Source organism: Apteryx rowi, unplaced genomic scaffold (assembly GCF_003343035.1).
Source record: "Apteryx rowi isolate R43461 unplaced genomic scaffold, aptRow1 scaffold_13, whole genome shotgun sequence".
NCBI lineage: Eukaryota > Metazoa > Chordata > Aves > Apterygiformes > Apterygidae > Apteryx > Apteryx rowi.
The window spans coordinates 3,289,818-3,315,457 of record NW_020447530.1 but is presented as its reverse complement, the minus strand read 5'-3'; the positions used below and the strand labels follow the sequence as shown (position 1 = coordinate 3,315,457).

The window sequence follows — 25,640 nt, the reverse complement described above, 5'->3', positions numbered from 1 at the left end:
CGGTGGCACAGTCCTTGGACCTCTGCAGGGCAGCTCTGCGGCTCCTCAGGCCGCTTGTTGGGTTGAGTTGGCTCACAGCACCCGCCGGCTGCTTTCACTGCAAGTCCTGACTGATCCAGGGAAACCTCCGCAGCAGGACAGTTCTGCCAAGGGACACATCTGCCATGAAATTAAAAGGGTGAAGGGTGTCTGTAAAGTGTCCAGCAGAAGGACCCAAAAAGAGACAGCATGTGTGATATCTATAACATGAAGGGCATCCTCACCCCAGAGGGATGTTGCTTAGGGAAAAAAATTACGGAGCCTGATCTTTTGCCCTGAGGAGAATTTGGAAAACACCTCGGAAAGGGATTGGGGATGTGGACATGTGGTAACCTTATCCCTCAGTGCCACGTGGCGTAGGATGATCACACATTTTACATTTCTCCACATCTTCTACTGGAAGTGATTGCCACCTTAGAAGGCCATCTTCATCATGGTATGAGGAAGCGAATAAGCAGCCATGGGCATAACAGGTGCATGAGGAAAGATCGTGTTAAGGTAAGGGGTGGAAATGCTCACTGAGAGGGACTAGCTCCTGCTGGAAGCTCAGCAGGTGGTGGACACTTGAGGTGCTTCACTAGAGAGGGGAGAAGCAGCCTGGAGGAATGCAACATCTTCCAGGCTCCGCACCAAACCCCGAGCGGGAATGTCTCCAAAACCTCCCGGGCTTAGCCCAGTCTTCCTCGGCGCCAGCTGACTCTGGGGGAGTCACTCCTGGAAAACAGGAGGGAAGGAAGGAAGCTCTGCCCTCCTCCTCCTCCTCCTCCCCCCCAGCCCTGTGGGGAAACCCGGCCAGCGGCAGGGACGGTCAACGCCGTGGAAACCCTGGAGAAAAGGGGCGACGCCTCAGGGGCGAGCGCAGAAAATGGCGCCGCGCCAGCAGCGTGGCGGCTGCCCGGCGGCGGGGCGAGGCGGGGCCGCGGGCGGGGGAGGGGGGGGGAAATGGCGGGCGGCGGGGGCGCGGAGCCGCCGCGCAGCTCCGGCGCGCGGCGCGCTGAGACGAGGCGGGGGAGCTGCGCCATGGAGCGCTACGAGAAGCTGGGCAAGGTTGGGGAGGGCTCCTACGGCGTCGTCTTCAAGTGCCGCAACAAGGACACGGGCCAGATCGTGGCCATCAAGAAGTTCCTGGAGTCCGAGGAGGACCCGGTGATCAGGAAGATCGCGCTGCGGGAGATCCGCATGCTGAAGGTGCTCGGCGGCGGCGTGCGGGCAGGGAGGAGTGTGGGGAAGGGGCGCCAGGGAGCCTGTGGTGAGGGCGCGTCGGGGACCCGTGTGGAGAAAGGGCGCGAGGGAGCAGCGTGGAGGCGCACGAGCCGTTTGGGAGCCCCGGGAGGGCGGTGGGGACCCCCCGGGAGAGCAGCAGACCCCCCGGGCTTGGCAGCAGCCCTGGCTCAGGGCGCAGGTGAGCCTCCTCTCGCTAAGGAAAAGGCTCGGTGAAGGTGGGAGCTGGAGCGGCGCAGGGACCCTGCCGGGAGCGAGCTGCCGGGTCGCCGCAGGCTTTTTCCGTGTGGGTAGGAGATGGACATCACCTAAGTAATCGCCTCTGGAGGTGCAGGGGTCCAGCCCGCGCCCCCCTCGTCGCAGGGCGCGGGCACTCGCCTACTGCTAAAGAGCCGCCTGGCCTCCGCCGATCCTTGGCTTCGGCGCGAGCGCTCATCCCTCGCGCAGGAAAATGGGTCGCTTCGTGTTCAGCAGACACTCGTGGACCTTTCTGTTGAGCGCTTGTCCAGTCTCTTTTAGACCCGGTGCATGCTTTTGGTCTCCGCAGTATCCTGAGGCACGGAGTCCCGCAACTTCGGGAATGCGCTGTGTGGAAAGCACTTTAAACTGATTAAAGACCAATATTTACAAAATGTGGGCACACTATGAATTTTAAACTAACGTCTTCCAGTAAAAACGCCTTTTTAACAAGAGACGTACAGTTCCAACGGACGCAATGCGTTCTTTTAGACAGTCAAGAATTTAGGATTTTGGAGTTAACAAAGCCCTACAGAAATCCGCAGAGAAAGATGTTCCCTTTTATTTAAAACTTCTTTCCCAGAATTCACAGGCCCTCGGTCTCTGATTTCTGCGCGATGTCATTCCCAGGCTTTGCTGCGTTTTAGGGTTTGTGTAGCAGCAGTTGATCACTCATTGCACTAATGTTCCCTTCCGGGGAGTTACCTTAATTTGCTTGCTGGAGACCAGGTAACTTTCAGATATGCAGTTAAGTGCAAGTTTTCAGCAGACTGTGATATTTCTGATAGTTGTTTTTGTCTAAATCTCTTTTTTGCTTTTGCCTTGCCTTTTATTGAGCATTTATATAAAGAAACTCTGTAAATGTTATTGTCAAAAGAATATGAAGGCTTGATCCTCCACCTGCTGCAGAGAGAGGCAAAATAAGCATTGATTTCATGGTTGTGATCCTAGAAGAGCCATCATCTAGGAAGAAAAAAATACTTGKTTTTTTKGACAGATTTTGGGGAGAAGGTAGGTAGGTTTTTGTCCTATCTAAAGCAAACAGATAGTGTGTCTTTTAAGTCAACAATGCTTGAGATGCATTAAGAATTAAATGACTGTTAAAGATCTGAAAAGGAGAATAATCATTGCAGAAGATGCTTGTAATGAGGCTGGTAAATACATCATCTTTAAGGGCACAAAGCCCGCACAACTGCAGCTAGCCATGGCAGGGTCTGTGCTGGAGCRGTGTTGATTTCAACAAGTGGAGACCTGCTTGACTATCTTTTCAACTTTTTCTTGGTAAATAGTAACAGTTTGTTTGTTTGTTTGTCCAGGTTATTTCCTGGCTTAGGCAACAACTAAGTGTTTGTAAAAGATTTAGTGAGGTTGTGTTTCATCAGTAAAAAATGTAGGGCCTGATAAATTATTATTCTGCAGAGTAAATACCTTGTAGACAAAGAGCTTTATGGCCAGCAGCCATGGGAGGCAGGGCTGGAGAGCGGGGCTGTGTGCGGAGAGATGAAATGCCAGCACCCCGTGTGATTCGGATTCCCTAGGAAGGGCTGGAGAGCTGTGAAAACAGAGTTCGTCTTTGTGTGAACCCCTCAGTGACCGTGGAAACCTGATGCCCTCTGTTTTCAGCAGGGTGAATTTGAAATGCTGCAGGCTGAAATGGTGCAGCACAGAGAACCTCAGTTCATGAAACCATCCGTAGTGGCCTTCCCAGCCCTGCGGAGCGCCAGGTGTGTGTGTGGCCGGCAAAACAAAGCCCGTTTGGGTATGCCATTCCCGTGGGGCCTCTGCACTTGGAGACCAAGCTTCTGCCAAGGGTCACAGAGCAGGCTAATGACAAATCTGTGTTGTTTTGCCTTGCTGTTGGCTCCTTGACCTGTCCCAGACGCTCCATCTCCGCAGGTGCATGTCCCAGAGCCTCCCTCCAGCCCCCTGCCAGGCCRCCCAGCAGGGTCTGTCTGTCCCCTGTGTGCTGGGAACTGCCGTTTGCAGAAGGTGCTTGGTGGGGGCAGCATACTCCACGCTGTCCCTTCCTGCCCTCCTGTGCCCCTTCTCCTCCCTGGGCCTACGACAGCTCAGCCCCTTGTCCTCACCTGAGGAGATTATGAATCTCCTTGGGATGCCCAAAATGCAGGCAAGCACACACACCAGCTGAGGACCGTCGGTGAGGGTGCCGGGAGATGGTCACTCGGTCTGCGTGGCTGGAGGCAGCAGTGCTGTCCTCCCTCCACAGCCCAGGACGATGTCTGTCCTTCCACGTGCTCACAGTGCTCTGGTTGTGCTGAGATGAGAGGGGAGCTGGCCTGCCGGGGGCAGCCCGAATCTCTCCGGCTGCTCTCGTGGTAGTTGAGTGCGCCTGTGGGGCTCAGTCCTGCGCGGGGCAGAGCTGGTACCTGGCGCTGGCAGCAAGTGCCCGATTTCCCGGCAGCAAGCACTGCGGTGGTGGGATAGCTTGTGGAGAGTGTGAGCGGACGGGAGTTGGAGCAGGCCGGCCTTGGGACGGGAATGGCGTGGTTCGTGCCGCGCGCTGCCCTCGCTGGAGGGCATGGCTGCAGAGCAGTGTCCAGGCCAGGCGGGCGGCTGGGACTCATCCCTGCCCTGTGTGCGGAAAGTTCAGGTTGAGCTGAGCTCAACCTGTTGTCCCTCAGTGAGACATGAATGTGGAGACTCGGTGCTAAAGACATCGTGAGGTCAGGACTGTTCTTGGGTGCTAATAAGTGAGGAAAATGCTATCACTTAAAAACTTCTGCTGTGAGAACCCTGAAGGAGGTTGGTTTATATCTCCAGTGTCCAGAGACAGACACTCTATGTCTCCATTAAGATGTCCACTGCTGGAGAAGTTCACCTGCGAAATGGAAACCTTGCTGGAAGGAGTGATTCAGACTGGCTGAGAGCTGACAGGGAGAAGAGGTAAAAATTGGACTTGCAGCGTAGTGTAAGACAGAAACCTTCAGCTGATCTTAGTGCCATTGCACAGCAAGAAATATTCAAAATGAAAAATGTCTTCATCTCATCTGAGCTCACCCGTGAGCTGAGTTCTTAGCCCTGAGATTTGGTACTGGCTGATTAGAGAATAACTGGATGTTCGTTTACCTCTTGTACATTTTCCAGAGTGTGTGTTTGGGTTGGCCAGAGCACATAAAAGCTTTCTGTGAGAAACTGCGGTCGCAGAGAGTCTTTTTATCCAAAGAAGGGTTTACTGGGGTGTCCCCATATCCCTTCAGAGGACAACAGGGTCCAAAGCATGCTGACATACCTGACCTGTGAGTYGCTTGTCCTGTGGTGGGCTGTTACTGCTTGTTGTGGTGACCAAGGTGATAGCAGGTGATGTCCCAGCCATGAGGCGACTGAATCCTGCCAGGAAGATGCTGGTGTTTCCTGTATTCTGAGATCTTCTGCCTGATGTCTTCTCTCTGTTGCCAATCTGTGCTGCCAGCCGGTGTTGCAAGAACAGCCTGTGCAGCGGTCGGGCAGCAGGTTAGTCCCCAGGGCAGGGGCACTTGTGCTTTTCTGCGCTGGGCACAGAGAGCCAGTCTGCCTGCAGCCTGCCGCAAGGAAAGATTGCTGTTTGCCATAGGTGCTAGTTTTCTCCCCTGCAGCACCCTGCAAGGTCAAACTTAGGTTGCTGTTTGTGACCTGCTCTTTGTTTGAATGCAGCGATACAAGTCACTGGCACCCGCAGCATCCTGCGGTGGCCGGTGGGAAAAAGACGCTTGTTGGTTGTCTTAGACCTGCTGCTAAATAAAGTCACTTGAGATCCTCTGGTTCATGTATCGGGAGAAAGAGTGAAGAACCAGTCTGTGCTCACCTTCCCTCACCGCTGGGGATCTCGCGTGCTTCTCTCAGGTCAGCCTCCAGGCACTAGTTTTCAGGACGGGGAGGAGTGAAGCTCACCTGGAGGCTGACACAGTTCTTTGCTCTGACATTGCAAAGAAGATGAGAGAAAATTTCAATGCAATGCTGTGTTCATAAGTGAAGCAGAAAATAGACCTGCTCCCTGTCATCTTAGCATGGGAGTCCTTGTAGTTACAGGGCAAAGCCCATGCAGCCCATCTGGTGTGTCTGCAGAAGGAGACACACAGCCTCGTCACCCAGGCTGAGGACAGGGAGGGGAAGTCCACCCCGGTGCTGCCAGCAAGTGGCAGATGGCAGCGTTGATAGCCTTGGAAACGCTGCCCTGCCAGACAGGGACGCCGGGGTCACCGCAGATTTACGGCGGCTTGGTGTGCGTGTCTGTGTGCACAAGAGCCACGGACTCGGCAAGCCGACTGCCCGGAGGGACCCCAGAGGCTGGCTGTGAGCAAGGCTCAGCGATGCCCAGCATTTTGTCCCCGTGTTGGCAGGGAGAGCTGCTGAGAACGACGGGGGAATCAGGCGCTCGTTACCCAGGTACCTGCTGACGGCACAGCTTGCTCTCCGATGTCTCCGTGTTATCAGTGATCCCTGAGAACATAATACACCAACACACGTAGGGCATGGAAAGGGGAGGAACCGCTTTATGCAATTTAGTCAGGAGCTGCTTGAACGGTGAGGGAAAGGGTTGTATCAGAGCCCTGGCGGCTTTCTGACTTTCTTGGTGGAGTCTGAACTGGTAGACTGGACTGTGTGTAGTGCTGCACATGGAAGTAGATGCTTTGCTCCGTGTGCATATGCTTAATATGCGATAAGCTGTGTGGTGCGGACACAAATCCCATGTGATTGAAAGCTGAGGGAGAGGTATTGCGCGTTTGGGTAGTAATAGCCACAGTGATTTAAGAGACCTGGCAGTGGCAGTCAAATCTTACATGGTCTTTCTTGTACGTACATGAATTTCCATTGCAAAAAAACGCAGGGGAATCTTTTGCCCCACAGGGCTTTACTCTGCATCTCTGCTTTCCTGCACAGCGGCTTTGCAGGCAGACTGCTCTGACATGCCAGCCCATCGTGGTTCTGAAGCCTGCTGCAAGTTCCCGTGCCGTTTCTGTGGTCTAGGCCTGTGAACCTGGCTGTTTACAGTCTTTGGGGGAGAACTGCAGTCCTTGCTGGGGTTTTCAGCAGTCTTGCAGGCTGTTCTCTGTATCTGACCGTCTCCTGCAAAGTGGATAGGGAAATGATCGGAATGGAGACACTGCTAGGCAAATATCAAGCTTTAGAGGGGTTACAAGTCTCCTCCCTTGTGGTTTAATACCTTCACTAACAACCCTGCCATGGGAACCGGGAGCGCGCCAAGGAAATCTGCCAGTGACACAAGGTCGGGAGACGTGGCCAAGGCAGAGAAACCTACCCTGAGAGTCAGGCCCTCTGGCACTGTCCGGGTGCCTTGTAGCAGATTGGGAAGGCGCTTGGGACAAATACCCATCATGGGGGAGTGAGGAAGTTGTCAGAAGATCTTGTGTTTAGCCTAGGTTAGATCCAGATGGGTATGGCAGGCTGATCAGGTCTTTGATGCTGGCGCGTGGTTTACATGGTGGGGGCAGGAGCCCCAGCCCTGCAGAGGGACTGAAGGAACAAGACGTGTTTGTGTTAAGAGACGCTGTTTAGAAAGATCAGCTCCTTGCAGCCAGTCAGTGGTTTGCCGGACCGGAATAGCCGGGTTCGGCACGCTCAGGGGGACCCCGTGTGTTGGCACAACGGCTCCGTGTAATTCAGGTTCAGTAGCACGTCCCCCAGAGGCAGGGAGCTCCCTGGAAGGCAGCTCTTTGCAAGGAGCTTTCACAATGACACGTTTGAATAAAATTGCTTTTTGGCAAGGGGGACCACAGCGCACCCTTGCGAGCACTGAAATGGCCCCTGCCACGTCCCTCCTGCTTGGGGCCCACTGGCAATGAGGCATGGTGACAGCTCGGTAAGGGTCACGCGCACAGCCTGGTGGGGATGAATGCCGGTGAGATAAAACCTCCCTGCTCTACAACAAAAGAGTGCGTGTAAGAACTGCTCTCCCCGTTAACCACCATTTGGCATTACTTCCCATCCTCTGCCTTCTCCTCTGCACCCCGAAGCTCCGAGCTTTCAGGCCTCCACAGCTGCATTCCCTAGTCGAGGGTCCTTACAGTTTTTTCCGGTCTTGACACTCTGCTACCTTCTCCTTTGCAGGCTTTTCCAGGTTGCTTAGAAGCACATTAGAAGATGGCATTAGCGTAACTCCTAGCAATGCCCTTTCCCGTCTCCTTGTGCAGAAATGTGTTTGTTCCAAAGCCTCAGTCAGGCAAAGCCCTCATGGATACAAGTCCCTGCAAGCACAGGGGATGGTGCCATTAGTCATCTGGAAAAAAAAAAGCCAGTGTTCCTGAGTTGGGTCTGGCTTTTCTTTGTTTCCTTTTCTGATCACTGTATTGTGCCCCTTGGTTAAAGCTGCTCTCCAACTCCTCCCCCAAAACGTGGGGAAAAGAGTAAAAAATTAGAAACTCCAGTAATTTCCATCCTCACCTCTTGCAGGGTACATCCAAAACCCAGCTGTGCTTGGGCTCTACGAATGGTAAGGATTTGTCTGAGCTCCCCAGGAGAGGAAGCCCTGGTATGAGCTCATGAAGTGGTTTGAGAGGAAGAGGAGGAAGCAGCAATAAAAATTTTCCTAATTAACCCTTCTGGATTCCAGTGATGAGCTGGTGGAGCTGAGACCACATGCTTTACTTGTCCTTGTCAGAGGAGCTCTCGGTTTCCCCTAAATGTGTGTTCAACTGTTACAGGCTCTTACAGCGTGCGATTTCCCAAGCCGTTCTCCAGGGAGAGCCGGTTTTCATTGTGGTGCAGTCAAAGGCTGGATTCGTACAATAAAAGGTGCTGCCAGAATAGCTGTGGGCACCGTGATGAATTCTTTATCTATGAGCATCTTTTCTAAGAGGCACTTGCTGAAGCCAAGCTGACTTGTGGCCCACGGTCAGTTCCTAAAATAACTACCGCCACAGGCTGGGCTGCCGCCGAGCTGCTCCTTCGCGTTGTGCTGCGTTCGTATAAAAGGTTTCAGCTCTAAGAAATGAGACCCTTGTGGATAAAAGCACTGTCCCCCCCACCCCTACCCTGTACCCCCCCGGTGCAGCAACTAACCAGTCCATCCGTTGTGTCTTACAGCAACTGAAACACCCCAACCTGGTCAACCTGCTGGAAGTGTTCAGGAGGAAGCGAAAGCTGCACCTGGTCTTTGAATACTGCGACCACACAGTTCTCCAYGAGCTGGACAGGCACCCCCGGGGGTGAGTGGCCTGCCTCTCGCTGGGAGCTTTTGAGCAAAGGGGAGCCACTGTGGGAGCCTGCTGCTGCTCTGCAGAGTTTTCGGAGGAATCTCATTAATAACAGGAGAGGTTTCTCAGCACGGTGCCCAGGACTCGCTCTGTTACTGTGGTTTAGCAGTGACATCCAAAAGAATTGCCTAAGAGGCTGCGCGCGCTCCCGCCCAGCGCTGCTCACCAAGGAGACTGGAGCGCTGAGCCTGAGCATTTGGGTGATCTTTGGCTGGCTTGGCGGGAGCAAACCCGAGGGGCTGTAGAGGACCTTGTGTCCCACGGCAAAGAGCTTAGGGCTACGTGGAGGRGCGGGTGGCCCGGGGGCGTGCGGCCCTGCTTCCTGCTGCCCCCCGGGTGTGTTGCACCTCACTGTGGCAGCGTCACGCCGTGGGCACCGGGGGATTGGTGGCAGGGGAGGATCGGTCTGGTTTCCAGCTGACGCGTGTCCCGGGCTCACTGCAGAGCCTGCCTATTCTGCAGCTCCTGGGTGCGCTCCCTTAACGAAGGGGATCATCGCATGGGGCCAGCTTGGACCTTCCCAGCATTTTGTAAGGGAGAAGAAGCAACAGGGCCCCATCACCCAGCCCAACGCAGAGCACTAGGAGCAGCTTTAGAGGCCTGGTTTGACATTCAGATGCGGCTCTGACTGTGAGAAGCCTGTGCTGTTCCCTTTTGCGATGCTCTGACCCTATTTTTAGAGCCAAGCTGAGGGCTGGGCCAGATGAGGCTTCGCTGCTGGAGCTCTGATGCTCTTTGTGCCCATGTTCTCTTTAGACAGATTAAAAGGAAAGGGCTGGATGGGTAAAGGTCAGCTCTGCATGCAGCAGTAAAGGTTTGGGTTCGATAGCATGAAAACTTCTGAGCAATTGGGGCATTTTAAACCCTGACTGGAGCTACCTAGGAAGAATGGGGAATCTTTTATTGGGAATTTTTAAGCAAACATCTCTTCTGGAAGGGCTGGGCATGTGGGTAGGGAGATGGACCAGCCAGTTCCTAAAGTCCCTTTCTCACTCTGTGCTTGTAAGATGATAACACTCCTAAAACCTCAATAATAACTGCAGCGAGTAACAATCTCTTGCTCAGTGTATTATTTTCAGTTTTGTTTCTTGGTGCCTCAACGCTCACCTTTGCTTGTGTCTGTCAGACTCTTGCTCTGGCATCCTGCATTACATCACTGCATGCCATATCCTTACCTGGGATTTTTTGGGCAGGAATATGCATACAGCCTGTGTCATAAACACACAGCGATCCTGCGTCCAGGACCTGCTGGCTGTGTGGGGAAGAAACAGCATCTCTGCAATGCTCCCCAGCAGCGCTGATGTCAGGGACATCAAGCAATCCTGGGTGAAGGCCCAGTTCTTTACGTTTCACCTGTACAGGATTCCTGGCAGGAAAGAGAAGATGTGTCTGGAACAGCCTGGCCATGCGTTATCCTTGGTTCCCGCAGTTTTACTGTTGCTTCCAAACTGAAGTCACTAGGCCCAATGAGCAGGATGTGTGAACTCTTCTGATCTTGAGGCCAGGGTGACCGAGCACCCAAAACATTCACAGTCTGTGCTGGTATGACTGGCATGGTCCATGTGACGGAGCAGCAGCTTCTAGCCCCGGCGTGCTGCTGCGCGGAGGAGTGTGTGTTGGCTGGCAGGGGCTACCAGGCTAAGCGCTGTGCCTGCACCTCCGTGCACAGCCCCAGTGAACTCCCAGAAGGTCAGATGTCCTCCCCTTCAAACAGGCGTTTGCACAAAGTGTGAGCTATATGAGCAGAAGGAAAACATTCTCCAGGGCAGGGTTTGTTCTTTTAACGCGTTATAAATGATACTCCCACTAAATATATCATCCCTAATTATTCACAGTGACTTGGTGCCATGGAAATGCTCAGCATAAGTTCATAGATCATTTTACGGGCCTTGGAGCTAAATGAATTGCCTGTAGGAGACTAATTGGGGGTTGAGTAAACAAGAGCCTGTTATTCTTTCTCCCTCCTGTGGAGCTCTAGGAGGAGAATGGAGTGTACTGATAGCATGTTTCTTTGTGAGCTAGCGAGCAGCTTCCACCTCAGAGCAGTTTGAGACTGTTCACCTGGAATCGAGACAGGTTGAATAACCCCCCTTTGGGGAAAAAGCTTCACGTTTGCTTTCCATTCATTCGGAACAACCCCAGTGTGAACACCCAATGCCTGGTTGCATTTGCTTTTGCTTTTGATCTTTGCTACTGCAGATCATCAGGTCTTTTATGGCCAGGACTAAGACAGGTGGGCACACGTTTCTTGGCACCAGGTTTCCAGGGCATTTGACCAACTTCATCCCTTTTGTCAGGTTGTCAGTGCAGCACTCTCATCATCCTGGAACATTTCTGCAAGGAAACTAGCCTTGTACCAGCAGTGTCGGCACAAGAGCCTTAAAGAAAAACCTAGGGCTCTTGCATTTTGCTTTGTTTTCTTTACAATGGATCAAAAGGTTTGCAGCATTAAACAAATGAAATAAAATTGGGTTTCAGCTTGAAAATGCCAAGAATGTCACCTCTGCCTTTCCTGCAATTGTTGAAGACCTTTACAAATGGGCAAAGAAGTTTAGGAACTGTTGCGTGGTAACTGAAGGGGAGAGGAGGCTGGATCTTTAACAGAGATTTCCTTTCTCTGAAGTGTTTGCCAGCCAGCAAAGGGAGGGAGAGGCGATGCAAACCAAAGCAAAGCTTTATACTCTTGTAGGAACATCCTTTCCCTTCTCATTTGTTCACCTTTCCACTCTGGACAATGAATGACAGGACAGCGTTGCAAGTCAGAGCCCCATCTATACTGCGAGTAGTCCACTACCTCCAGGTCTCTGAGCAGGTGTAGAGGGCCACTGCCTATTGGCATCTCAGGAGGATTAACGGTGCAAGGARACAGGGATGTTAAGCACAGCCAGAGGACAGGAGTTGACACGGACTCGCATGCATTGATGTGTGGCCGCCAATTGGTAGACCTCAGGCTGGCTGTGACCTAGTGGTACTAAACCCTGGCATAAATCCTCGTATCTTGTTGCATTAACTGGAGTTGGAAGCGGCGCTGGAAGTTGATGCTTCTGGGATGCTTGGAGAGTAATCTCGTAGGAGAGCTTTGCATTTTGCAAAGGGCTCTGTAGAGGTGCAGGTACAGAGCTCAGCCGCAGCTCGTGAACACCGGAAGAGCCACAACCAACCTCTGTTACCAGCAGCCCGCTGTGACATTTCCCTGGTTCCCTGCAATGGGCGAGCAGTAAGCTGACGATTACTGTGTTTCTTGTAACCTGTTTATAGCAAGGAAAGGCTGCTAGTGTTGGTTTTGGGGGTCTTGTTCTGACTTGCTCCCTGTTTTGCTTAGAGACCCCTCTATGATCTTCTGGCACTCAAAGGCCTCCTCCACCTTTCTGCTGTAATAGTAGTTATTTTGAATGACTAAATGAAAATATCCTTTTTTTAAAACAGGGTGCCAGAGCATCTCGTGAAGAGCATAACCTGGCAGACTCTCCAAGCTGTAAACTTCTGCCATAAACACAACGTAAGTCCCCTAAATAGCGCTGAAGAGTGCTGCGACATGGCTTTGAAAGAGATGCAGATTCTGTTGCCGTTTTCCCAATTGCACAGCTTTCATTGGAAGAAGTCAGATGAAATTTCTCATTTTTAATAGAAAATATATATCTGAACTGTTAGCATATCTCTGCAATAGCTCTATCTACTATCATGCAGGTCCCCTGGGTTTGCTGTCAAGGAATGATCTTGTGACCATAGGTCAGCTTCCAGGCTGAACAGGAATATCTCCTTCTATGTTCCCTGTGTCATCCATCACAACTGAAGTTGTAGAAAACTGGTGTCATATCTGATCGAGCAAGACTTGAGCAAACTTCTGCTGATTTCACAGAAAGGCCTTCCGTTGACAGTCATAGGCATTGGGTCAGGTCACTGGTTAAAAGTTTGCAAAACTAAGTATACTAAAACAAGTTTTACAACCTGCTCTGCTTTCTAGAGGGAGATGTCAGCTCTGTGCAGGGCAAAAAATGTGTAGAAAGCTATGGGAACGCTTTAAGAAGCAGAGAAGGAAAGGAGCATTTTGGAGAAGTTCTCTAGGCAATCTTAGCTGTGATGTTTTGTTTCTGTTTATCAGCCAAGGTTTGAGATTTAAGAGGCAGGCAGGAGATCACTCTGGAATGGGTGTCTTGTCTTTGCTGGGAGAATTATGTGTGCCTGAGCCACAGGAACTTGGCCATAGGTCTGTCCTGCTTCCAGGATTTGTTGTTTTGTTTCTTTTTTTCTGTTCCCCTTCTCAGTCTGAAAGACTTAATGGAGTTTTAAAGCTGAAGGGACAATTAGATGTTGCAGTCTGACCTGCCGTAGATCACAGGTAATGAGGTTTTATGCAGCTGCCCTTTTCTGGGACTCAATGACTTTGGTTAACAAGCAGCATTTCAGTCCTTAGCAGGAGATACAATAATTTACCACCAGCTCAGCCAGAAAAGTCCAGGGTGTTTATAGTATCTGAGGCAATGGCAGGGGAGGGATGAAGTGAGCTGGACCTTGGGGATCTCAGTAGAGCACACCTTCCGTACAAAGGCAGAAGAAATTAAGGTCTCTGCTGGTTTGATCAACAGAAACTCTTTGGTTAGGCCCAGATTTAATGCTGGAGCCTCCACAGTGTCTCATCCCAAAGGTGGGTTAYAGGTGAAGTGATTGATGCCCAGTAGGACGTGGCTTTGGCTGCTGTTAAGAAATCCTTTCATCTTCTCTTCCAGCAGCAATGATTGCCTGGTTAAGATTCATGGCACAATTTTCAAGGCGTATATGGCTGTATTAAGAGGTTCTTTATCAAAGGGCCAGGTTAAATACTTGCTTCTAACCTTGTTTTTTCTGTTTCCAGTGCATCCACCGCGATGTAAAGCCAGAAAACATCCTGATAACAAAGCACTCAGTCATCAAACTTTGTGACTTTGGATTTGCTCGCATACTGAGTGAGTGCTGACCAGCTACTTACATGGATTGTTGCACGTGAAAGCTCAAATGAAGTGTAGGAGCAGGCTTTCAAGCCCCAATAAAGACTCGCTTGTCTTTGTGTGATGCACATGTAAATCATCCTGTGTGAGGGCTGGCTTGTTTCCACAGAGAAGCTCTGCTAAAGGCTTTGGAGGTGCCAGGGTAGAGATCCTCAAACCAGCTTAAAGGGACCTAACTTGGACACTGTGAGACCACTTCTCTCTGTAAACGAGCTGCTTCTGAGCTCTCTGCTGGTGCAGCTGAATTGCTGTTGGTGCCGGAGCAGGTAGATGCAAGTTGGYTTGGGCATCTCCACACCGCCCGGCAGTCACTTATGTAATGCTGGAGCCACAGCTGGAGTTCCCTGGCAGGAGGGGCCYCTTTGGCAGAAGACACTGTCTCTGCAAACAATGGCTTCACATTTTCCATCATARTAAACCTCCTCAATTCTTTTTTTTAGCTCTTGTTCAGACAGGTCACGTGAGATTTGAGAACCGATGCTGGCTGATGCAGGGTCCCACTGCAGAGCTCTGCATATTTTCATTTCAAGAAAAACATGATTTTGATTTTTGCCAAATCATAAGTGTTTCCGAAGCTGGGTTCTGCTAGTGGCYAGTGACTCATCCTGTTCCTGTAGCTCTTGCCTGCCCAGGAGGTGCTGTTGTTGCTATCCCAACATGTATGAAAACTGAGGGCAGCTCTTCTGCATCATTCTGATCCCATATTCCTGTTTGTTTCTCTCCTTCCTGCCCCCAACCTAGCTGGGCCGAGTGATTATTACACAGACTATGTGGCTACCAGATGGTACCGGTCTCCAGAGTTACTCGTGGGAGATACCCAGTATGGACCTCCCGTGGACGTGTGGGCGATAGGCTGTGTCTTTGCAGAGCTGCTATCTGGGGCGCCCCTGTGGCCTGGCAAATCCGACGTAGACCAGCTGTACCTCATCCGGAGAACSCTGGGTAAGTGTCTCCTCTGCGTCGGTCAGGCCTGTCCGTACGCCGTCCGGGTGTGCAATGAGCTGCCTCTCCCTTCCGCGGGCTGGAATCCAGCACACACTCGTGTTACCCTGTCACTTCCGAAACCAGACCTCATCTCCTCTGTGCTACATCTGATACTGTCRTCAGTGCGCTGGTCGCTGGTTGGGTTTTGGGGCCTGAAAGATGTATTTCTGGAACTGAGGAAATTCTGACTGTACGGAGAGACTGGAAAGAGCTTCCCAGCTGCCTGTTTCYGAGGGCCCTGCCGGGGGATTAGCAACGGAGAATTAGCTTTTGGGGAATGGAGAAGGTGGAATCACTGTTCATGTCCAGTGCTCCTGGGGCATGAGGGATGTGAGCCCAAGGGGGAGAACAGCACCTCTCCAGGGACGCCGGATGTTCTTCATGCCTTTGGCAGGGCTAGAGCTTACCCAGGAGGAGTCTTCTCTGTGGTGGGAGATGGGATTAGCCAGCAAGAGCTCCTTTCAGCAGGAGGTGAATTCACGTGGTGGATCTCTCTCTGTAGTAGCTGTTGGCTTTATTCAARGAGTTACCGTCTTTAAGTGGGAGCTGGGTTTTCCCAGCAGGTCTCGTATGTGCATGTCTTTTAGGAGACTGTGTAGTTGGAGTAACAGGTGCTGCTTAGTTTCCTTGCAGGATTTAGAGAGTTGAAGTTGGCATCCACCTGGGAGGTGACTGTTCTTCAGAAAAAGATCTGTGGCGTGGGATTGGTTTCATGCTGCGGCAGAAAGGCATACAGTGGAAACGGCTGTATGAGCAGGATTATCGCCTGCAAGCTGCCWGAAATGGTCCTTCCGCTCTGTTTAGCACTGGTGTGGCCTCTGGAAAGCTGGGTCTGGTCTTGGGCCGTGCAGTTTAAGAAAGTGTGGAGTGTGTTTGGTGACCACTGGAAGTCCCTCCTGGTCCCTTTGGCAGTGCCAGGCCTGTGGGGAGCACAGAAACACCGGGCTGACCAGACTGGGGGGGGTTGAGGCGACCACTCCTGCAGGTGGGGGTGACAAGAGCAGTTGGTGGGCRCCACACAGATAGAAAACGTGCCCATTTTAGAAAGGGCCAAAGATGTTTCGGTAAAAGCTTGAAAGAGCCAGCGTATTTTTCAGGGTTTGGTATCAAGCAAAGTGGTCCCTGCCTCTGGATAAGGAATAGTTGGATTTAGTTCATCACAGCTTTGGAGGAGGTCTCATAAACATTGCGGGTGCCTGTTGATGGCCGTGTGCTTGGTAAGATAGTGCGAACATCAAAAGGTTTGAGTCTCCCACCTGCTTATTCACCAAGGAATTATAGGAGTCACTCTGGATTTGGAAGAGAGGCTAAAGAAAAGAGCCATTATCTGTGTAATACTTGAGCTAATCCAGTCTCACTGGTTCTATTTAATGTTGGTGTGTMACATCTGATTTCTTGGGTGGAAGGGACAAATCACCCCTATTAGCTGAAATATGTTAGAATGAATTGAGAATCATAATTTGTACTAAGCAATTTAGAAAACTATAAAGGCAACTAATGGCTTTAAACAAATAAGCTCTTTAGCTGGAACTATAGTTAAACCTTAATTGCTTCATCTTCCAAAATACATTTGAGCAAGTGTTAGTTGAGTTATAATTTATTTTTAATTATAGCATTTCAGACAGAAGAAATTCCCTTTTAATCCAGGTGATGGACTGAGGCACAGTTTACAGAGAAAAGCTTCTTGTTCAAAGCTGTATAAYTGTAGTGGTTTCGTTATTGCATTGGGCCTTTTATTATGGATTTGATTTTAACATTTTGCTTGCTTTGAGCTGCTCTCTCGTAGGCCTGTGAGCTTCAGAAAGGGCCATGAAGCTGCACTGGAGAAAAGCTACYGCGTGTTCCTGTTGGTGCTGCATTTCAGCCCTTTTCTGTACAATGTCCTCAGGAGCGTACAAAAAGAATTTCCCCCCAAATGAGTTAAATTTTAATGAAGCTGCAACAATTGTGGTTAGCCTGTCTCCTTCCAGCAGTCAGAACAGAAAYGACCGTTTATGCGGACAGGCTGCCTCTCGGGAACCCCTTGCCTTTGCCAGTGCTGAAACGCTGCGTTAGCGTGGAGAGCGCAGCTGGCAGAGCCCTGCTCACCCTCCGGTGACCAAAGCGTGCCAGCAAAGCAAGCCCACGCTGCCACGCGGCCCGTCCAAAACAAACAGTGGCTCCTGCCAGTTACTCATCAGAGCCCTGGGCTGGTCCATCGGGTCRGATGAGAGCAGGGGAGGTAGTTGTTGATTTTTATCTTGCTGAGCACTTTGGGAAGGATGCCTGGCTGAAGCTCCGTGCTGTGGCCTGRCTGGAGTTTCAGATCCTCGTAGGTGTTTGCACAGCACCCTCTAGCTATGATGCTGGGACACGTTTCTGCTCTCGCAATGCAGAACCCACGCTCGAATTCGGCCRGCATACAGTGGACGTACAGATGCTGGCATAGAGCAAATCTGTTTGTGAAACAAAGAGCTTTTCTCACCTCCTTGTTCGTGCTTTCCCTGTTGTTCTACTTCTTTTTGCCTGGGCAAATCTGAATTTGCAGTTTCCCAAATAATGYAGTGATGGAATCTAGGCATTTGGATGGGGAGTTGTACAGAAATATGTATTTTTCAAGGCCCCCACCTATGGTGACCACAGTTCCTGATGGCCATTCTGCTGCACGGCATGGAAACCAAGAGCCTAGGAGTGGAAGGGACCCAGCAGCTGGGTACTCCTGCTCCAAAACCTGCTCCCACCAGCTGAATTTCTGAGCTGTGTGCGGTACAATCCCTGGGCAGTTGTGACTGCAGGCCTTGGAGCCGTGTGGCCCTGCCTTTCATTCAGCACTGTCACAAGGCTGTGGAATCGCTAAAGTCCAAGATGATTAGCTTTCACAAATGAATGCTTCATCAGCTCAGTTGATGATACTCCATTTGTTTAGAAGTTCTCTCCAATGGCATCAGCCTTGTTGTAGGATAAACTTGTTCAATGCAGGCACTGTAAAAACAGCAAATTAATCTAATTTTGCTTTTTATTCTTGGTCAAAGGGGATCTTATTCCCAGGCACCAGCAAGTATTCAGCACCAACCAATTCTTCAGTGGGGTAAGAATTCCAGACCCAGAGGACATGGTAAGAGCTCCCTCCRGACGTACTCCCTTGAGCGTAGTGCTAACCAGCAATGTATTTGCAGTGTTAAGGAGACACGGTGTTCGGACAGAGAAGTGTTCCTGCTTCTGTTTCCCCAGAATATACAGTTAAAGCTGTTTTCACACCCCTTTGTATGCTATCACATTTAAGGAGTAACCGAGTGAAGCGCAGACCATTTCCATGACTTTGAAACCCTGCTGTGCAAGGATCTAAGACCCAGTGGTCCCGGCACAACCAAAATATCCTCTTCTAGCTAGTTACTAGTCTGTGTGAAAGAAACCCTGCTCCAGGGGGGCTGTGCTAGTGCAAATGGCAAGCAACAAACCCAGACATTATGCCCTCCATGGAGAATCCTAGGGTCCGATCCCACAAAACCATAAGCGTATGTTTAACTAAACAGATGACTAGTTCCTTTCAGTTTAAAGATTAAGCATATGCCTTTGTAGGCTTGGGGGCTTTGGAACTAGAGCTGGAAAAGCCTCACTAGCTCAGCTAGTCCAGTCCTCTGCTGTGCAGAATTCTTCCCTGCTCAAAAGCTTTGCCCAGTCCTCTACTTTGCCCACATCCACTGGAATATATTTTGGAGCTAGCTGAACCCCTCTCATGATTTTTTTAACTGATGCCCTGTGTAAAAGCAATCAAACAGATCCTTAATTTCTGCTCCTCCTCTCTTCCCTCATTCTGGTGGCACAGTAGCCAACCTAACTGTCCTCACCAAAGCCAGGCAATTCCACTCTAAGCACACGAAATGACAGATGCATTTTGTGATGTACAGATCATGTTTTGGGATGTACAGATCATGTTGCTATGGAATGCTCTATACCCTGATGACTGAAAAACTTGTTAATACAACTTTTTTTTTTTTTCCAGGAGCCATTAGAAATGAAATTCCCTAATATTTCATACCCTGCTTTAGCTCTCATGAAGGTAAGCAAACGGCAGCTAGTGGAGGAGCTCTGCATTGAGACTCAGCAAGTGATTTTGCTTATCCATCTATTTTGCTTACCCAGGTGGTGAATGGGTGAGATTTGAGTACTGAATGATCAGAGATTCATAGAAAAACAGAGCTAGAAGGGACTTGGAGAGGACTTTTAATCCACCCCTTTCTCTGAGTCACATGCAGCACTATGTGTACCATTTCTAATGAGTGTTTGTCTAATATCATCTTAAGTACCTTTGATAATGGAGAATCTCACAATGAAGATTCCAGATCCTCAAAATCTTTGCTGGAAGAAAGGTTTTCCTCAACCTTCTTGTGGCAGTTTTTGACCATTCCTTTTTATCCTCTTTACCATGGAGGTGGAAAATAAATTATTCTCTTACTGAGATGCAGAGATTGGAAACTGTGAGGATGGACACAAACTAGAAGGAAGGCATGGCTTTAGATACTACTAGCTACTCTGTGCACTGGAACATCACAGCTAGTGATACAGAGGATTCCCCTTTTAAGAAAGCTGTTCTAGTTCAAATGGAAGTTATGGGCTTAACTATTTTTGAGGCTTGATGTTTTACTGCACCATAAAATTGTAACTGTCCCTCTAGCCTCAATTTCAGTTATTGCCCTGTGTTAGAAATGGGAGTTGTTCAGTATTAGCTGCTTAATTAGCTGCTTTGCTTTGCAAGCTTCATGCTGACTCTTAAAAGTCAGACTCTAAGAATTCATGAACAAACAAACAGACAAACTATTAATACGTGTGTCTGTGCAGGTACTTGTTGGCTGTTTTGAGTAGATGGAATTTGTGCAGACCTTTTAACAAATGTTCTGGGTGTTCCTTTACTTAATCTTTTCAAGGGTTGCCTTCACATGGACCCTGCAGAGAGGCAGACATGTGAGCAGTTACTGCAGCATCCCTACTTTGACAGCATTAAGGAAGCAGGAGAGCTGGGGAAAGAACATGAAAAAGCGGCTCGGAAACCAGCCAGGCTGACTCGGAAGCACATGCCAGGGGTAATATTTCATAGTAGCATTGAATATCCTGTGCCTAAGGATGGAAGGTGTTTTCTTGTTGGTTGTTGGTTCCCAACAGGTGGGCTCATGCTGGCAATTAAAGGTGGGATAGAGCTCTTGCATAAGAATGATCTTAATTTTAGCTCAAGGAGAAAATGAATCTCCTGGTTAAAGAGTAGCTCAGTACAAACTGAATTCTGGACTGCAACTATATTGAGTCACTGGGATAAGCAGCAGAGCAATGTGAAAAATCAGGTTTATCTAGGAATCTGCCTTCCTGACAAACCGTAGCAGGATAGCTGGCCAAAGTGGACTTACAGCCAGTTTAATTTGGAGTTCTTTGGGATGTTTTGATGCTTTTGGATCCCAAATAGGCAAGATGGCAAAAATGCCCAGTTCCGTTTGTGACTGATGATGGGATCACGTCCCATCATTCTGGGAATAACGTAGCCCCTGCGATGTGCATATCTGGGGTTTCAAGCCTGATTACTGCACTTCATTGTATTGAGGGTGGGCAGTTCCTGAGTTCCAGCTGTTACACAAAAAAATGGGTGTTTCTGTGACTGAAGTTGCCAAGCAAATATCTCCCTCCTGTTTCAGTCTTTCCAGACTCCGGCCCAAGGCTTCTAGCCCTGCCTTACAATGATAGTCATTCAGGAGTTCTCCTTTCTTCCRGTGATCAAAATTCCCCATCACAGCTATAATACTGAACTGGTAACATGCAGGGAAGCTGGAAGATGGAGAACTGCTGAAGCATATAAATTCTTGGATCAAACTGACTCACCCCTTCCATATCTACGTCATAGGATGATAACTGTAATAATTTTTTTGCCCTGACTACTGGAAGAATTACTCTTAATAAGCTATTCTGGTTGCAGTCCAGTTGTAAAGCACAAGTAAGTGCACACCAGATTCATGACTCTCAATTTGAAAAGTGCAGAATGACAGTGTGAGTAGTTTTATAGCTCATATTCTTTTTTGTAAAATGAAATGCCTGCTTTATTCTCATTTCAAAGAAATACACACATGTAATTTCTGCTTTAGTTACAGTATCTGCCTCAGTTAACCAGTAGTAACATTCTGCCAGCTTTGGACAGCAAGAAGTACTTCTGCAAAACAAGGAAATCAAACTACCATTTCCCTAACATCTAACTGGAYGGCAGAAGAATAAGAACTGTTTATTGTTCAAAGTTCAAGTCATTCAGAGTTTATAAAAGGAGGATATGTGGTCGAAAACTAAATCAATAAACATTATGATGATACACACAAAAGTGGTCTGTAAAGTAATGTACTCTGGGCCACTAATGGAAGGACAGTGATGCGCAGAAAGAACTCCAGGTTCATGTTAGTCAGTGTTCTGTGTGCAAAGGAAAATACATCTGTTTTGCTTTAATTCATGATTGTTTACTGCTTCAGAATTACTGCAAACCTGTGTTTACAGTGTGAATTGAAAAACTCCTATCTATTGCTTGTATTTCAGACTTGGCAGCAGAACTGCTGCCATGCCAAATAAATTAGTCTGAGAGACACAGTGTCAGGACAGTAATATTGTTTTAGACTGTATTGTACAGTGCTAAGTAAATGATCCTGCAAGGAACTATAAACATATTCCCTATGTGAGTAGAAGATAGATATGTGTGTTTTTAGAGCCAAGCCTGAAGACAGGCTAGCTAACTGGTCCAGTTATGAACCTGCTGAAATAGCACTGCTTTAAAGATATGTCTGTGTCGTGTACTTCATTTCTATAGCACAAGGTATTAAAAGCACTGCAATGACTTAGACTTGATGGAAGTCTGAACGGGCGTCATTACCAGACGGGAACATATAATTAATACAACCTGTTGTTTCTTTAGTCTTTTCAGAGTTTCTCCTGCTTGTTTCTTCCATGCACTATGAGGTTATTTTTATTTGCTGTTTTGGTCGACAGTGAAATCACCTGCCTACAGTGTTGCAGAAATTGTTTTTATCAAAAACAGTTCATGAAAAATAAGTTGTAACATTAGCCAGACACAGGCAGGAATTCTTCCTAAGTATATGTATTAGAAAGAATCTTGGTTTTTTTGTAACCTCAGGATGTAATATTGTGTTGGTTTTGAATAAAATAAGCGTAGCTTGTTTTTCCAATTTACTGGATGTCTTTTGGTATTCAGTTCATCAGCTCAATTTTTATGACAAGGTTAGGTTGCTTGTCTGTATTTCAGTCCATTTAAGACAAACAAAGGCTACAGGAGTCAAAGTGTGAAGAACAGGGAAAAAAAAAGCTATTTTATTAAATCTTCACCCATTAATTGGGCAAGTTCCTCAAAAAGCAAGTGAACAGCTCTCAGTTAGGCAGCATCAACATCATAGAATAAATCCGTACAGTGCTGTTGTTTAGCAACACTGGCATTCTTTTCAATAACATTCTGCGCAAGCATTTCTGTGCAATAAAATCATTTTTTAACTTAATAATTGCTATTTTAACGGCTTTCTGATAAAACCAGAACTAAAAAAAATGTATTAGGTACAGAAGCCTGCCTTCTCTGTTGCTGTTGTTGATCCACAGTATAGTTCAAGCTTAATGATGTTTAATTGTATAAGTTGTCAAAAAGATTGTATACAGCTTTTAAGCCTGGATTGAGACATCTAGACTTATTTCCATATCTGGAAATGCAGTATCTGCAACATAATTTATGCAACATATGATAAATACTATGAAATAAAATACCTCTCAGTTACATGAAATTGCTTTTATTCTAAGTCCAGTTCCAGCTCTAGGTTTGGCAATGCCTGCTGAAGCATGTGAACAGTAGTTTCTTTCTTTCTTATTCCAGGAAGGTCACTCAGATACAAATATTCAAGGTTCCTGTAAATATATATGAGAAGAAGTCAGTAACTATTATATAAGTGTTTACTCAGAAATTAGACAAAGAATTATTCTACTGTAGTTATTTTGAGTGTTTTAAGGTCACTGGTTCTAGCAGAAGGTTTTTCAGAGCGGGTGCATAAAGTTTTTAGTTCACCATAATTCAGTCCTTCTACACAGCTTACAGGGAGCTCCCTACCCCCAACACCATCAAGCTTCCTTTAAATCAGATAGTATGTAGTAATAGTGATTTAAGTAGTAGTTTTAGCAAAACAGGAAGTCCTTACTAATAATTTACTGTAGCATGAAATCCAGTTCACCACACCATGCATTTGTAGAAGCCTATACTCCTGCGTAATAAACAGTTCTGAGTTACTTTAAAGACCATGGATCAATAAAGCACAAATGAACGTACTTCAAAGCTACAGAGGTGCCCAGGTTCCAAACTCATACCGCTTCCCAAGCCTAAACATTAGAAATCAGAGCTCTGCCCCAAGAGCTCCGAAGCTACAGTGACCACAGGAAAACAAAGCTATAGAAAGCAGTGAAAGGYGTAGGAAGATGGTAAAAGCCACAGGATGCTGTGAAAGCCTTTTGTTCTGCCCTGAAAGGAGGTTCAGTGGCAGACACCACGGTGATCAGCACTTATTCTCAAGCAAAACTAACCTAGTGTGTTAATGTGAAAGGAAGCTACACTCACTACTGCTATCGCTGCTCTCGCAAAGGTGGTGTGTGAGCAGAGCACACGTACCTGTCCCCCTCTAATTTGTGCAATAATCAACATTGCAGAAGTTATCTCAAGTATAAAGGGGGGATACTGCACTCAGCTCTGAAGATAGAAACACAGCCAGGGATTCAAAACCTGTGGCAGACGGTTCTGGCTTTCTCTGCTACAATCTCCATTGCTACACACCTATCTGATACCAACTTTAACAGGCTCCTTAATACATATGTGTTAATTCACGTGTTGCTTCAGAGCTACCCACAACACTTTGCCCTTGTCTTCCACTACACTTGAAGAAGTGTTTCCTGCAGTGGCAGTGCCATCCCTCCCTGGTTGTCATTCAGGTCGGTTCCTCGAACCCAGTCACCCCGCAGCCCCACAAACACCTGAGACAGCCCAGCAACTGAGGGCTGGTAACAGCTAGGGAAGCAGGGCACTATGGAAGAGCTCAGCGGTTCACATACGCCAGCTTGTGAAGTGCGATGATGCCTTTATCTGTGACATTCCCACAGGAAATTATCTTCAGCTGCAGGAGACTCTTCTGTAAATTCTTAGTCTCGCTGAGCCTCTGCAGACACTCGTCCTGTATATAAATACACTTCTGCAGCTTGATTTCTGTAACGTGTTCAAGGCCATCTGCAAATACAAAATGAGTATTTGTTTCAGAATATCGGGAACAACCCGTACTGGTTGTGAAGTTCTTACTTGCAAGTTTAGTAACTACACTGCCTCCAGAAACGCACAGCAACGTGCTCCTGTACACAGTGGGGCCTTAACACAATGAATCCTCAAAGTCCCTTTTGGGGACTTCAAAAATGAAAAAACAGGGTTTGCATCCTTTGGGTAAGATTCTAAAAGCTTTGGCATGGACAAATAAAAAAACTCTGCAAGTATGGTTGATAAACAATGAATCTGAATTAGCAATGTAATAATGCAGGAAATTCAAGGTCCCCTGCGACTATAAAATAAAAAAGTCTGTTCTTCATTTTTGTTCTTTATTGTTTAAAGGAGACCTGAAGCATTTTTTTAATCTGGTTCATACTTTATTAGAAACCGAAAGCTTTTTTTTTGCCTCTCTTTGAAGATGTCATGACCGACTGGAGAAGAAACACTATTATGACTATTATGATTCACAGATCCCCAAAATCATCACTTGGTTTAGAGAAAAAAGAATTTTTAAAACAACGCTTTGTGCTACCAACTACTTAACCATGAACTCAGTGAAAGAGCAAATCTTTGTTCCAGTTGCTTAGTTCTTGCTGTCGGTTCAGGGAAGGGCTGAGGAAGCTCCCAATCTCTCTCTGCTTCACAGCACACCTCCAGCAGAACCTGAGGAACTGCTGAATACTTGTAAAGCCATTTTAAGAAAAAAGAAAAAGTTTCTCTATATCTTTCTAAGGAACAAAAGAAAGGACGCAGTACATACTTTGATGCAACTGCAAGAATTAAGGCCGTTCCGTACATTCTTTGCGCAGCTGCGTCAACATTACCCAGATAGTCAAATCCTCTGTACATGATGCAGGAGTCGGTGGCATCGATTGCTTCGATCCTGTATTTCCCCAAGGGGCCGGTCGGGAGGCCGTTGTAGTCCYGCTGCCACTTCTGATAGCCCTGGTAGCGCACCAGGGCGCCGCAGCGCAGCAGCCACTCCGACGCCGCCCGGTCGGGGCCGACAGCCCGGATACGCTCGTAGTCCACCCTGGCGAAGCAGAAGAAAAAGCACACGCACAYGCTTTTATAACACGGCAGATTTATTGTCTTTAGGATAATAATACCGCGCAGCAAATATTTGGTTACGGGCACGACGAGATGTCAAAAAAATTAACGTATGATTTACGGGAAGTAGTTTAAATGTAATTATTTGGCTTACACTGGTTCTTAATCGCTCCGGCTTGCGTTTGTTTGCACTTATTTCAACCGGCAGTTACTTCTGGTAACAAAACAAGGAAAACAAACGCAACTTGGCATGTGCCGACCCCTCGAACTGACCGTTTCCTTCCGCGTCTGCGAGGAGAGATAAAACACACCTTTCCCTCCCCGGGACGAGGCTTTGCAGCAACTGCCATTTTGTGTCCCCGGGCCGCTCCGATCGCCTAGAAGGACCCGCGGATCGCGCCTGAGGAGCCCCCCGGCTCCGCCGCCTTTTCCTTACTTGTTGAACACCGCGTTCAGCCACCCCCAGAAGCGCCTGCGCCCGCCCGCCCGCGGCAGCCCGCTCAGGCGGCACGCCGGCCGCGCAGCCATCCCCGGCAGCATCGTCTTCTGCGAGGAAGGGGGAAAAAAATAATAATAATAATAAATGAGGGAAGGAAGGTCGTTAGGGGGACGCCGAGC

General features: G+C 48.4%; 2 protein-coding genes across 3 annotated transcripts; one reads left to right on the top strand and one right to left on the bottom strand.

Annotated features, from left to right (window-relative positions):
* Positions 1-1,059: 1,059 nt before the first annotated feature.
* CDKL1 (cyclin dependent kinase like 1) lies at positions 1,060-21,872 on the top strand. Of its 2 annotated transcripts, none has more exons than XM_026056098.1 (9): positions 1,060-1,227; positions 8,539-8,660; positions 12,135-12,207; positions 13,561-13,651; positions 14,435-14,635; positions 17,689-17,771; positions 18,660-18,716; positions 19,582-19,737; positions 20,788-21,872. In XM_026056098.1, exons 1-9 carry the CDS (start codon positions 1,060-1,062, stop codon positions 20,887-20,889), a joined length of 1,053 nt encoding a protein of 350 aa, XP_025911883.1. In that variant the 3' UTR covers positions 20,890-21,872. The 2 variants fall into 2 exon arrangements, with proteins under 2 accessions (XP_025911883.1, XP_025911882.1); XM_026056097.1 differs by having other exon boundaries at positions 20,782-21,872.
* Positions 21,873-21,977: 105 nt separating this feature from the next.
* ATP5S (ATP synthase, H+ transporting, mitochondrial Fo complex subunit s (factor B)) lies at positions 21,978-25,634 on the bottom strand. Its single transcript, XM_026056100.1, has 4 exons — positions 25,459-25,634; positions 24,797-25,005; positions 23,771-23,942; positions 21,978-22,582 (listed from the first exon to the last, which is right to left on the bottom strand). Exons 1-4 carry the CDS (start codon positions 25,560-25,562, stop codon positions 22,468-22,470), a joined length of 600 nt encoding a protein of 199 aa, XP_025911885.1. The 5' UTR covers positions 25,563-25,634; the 3' UTR covers positions 21,978-22,467.
* Positions 25,635-25,640: the final 6 nt, after the last annotated feature.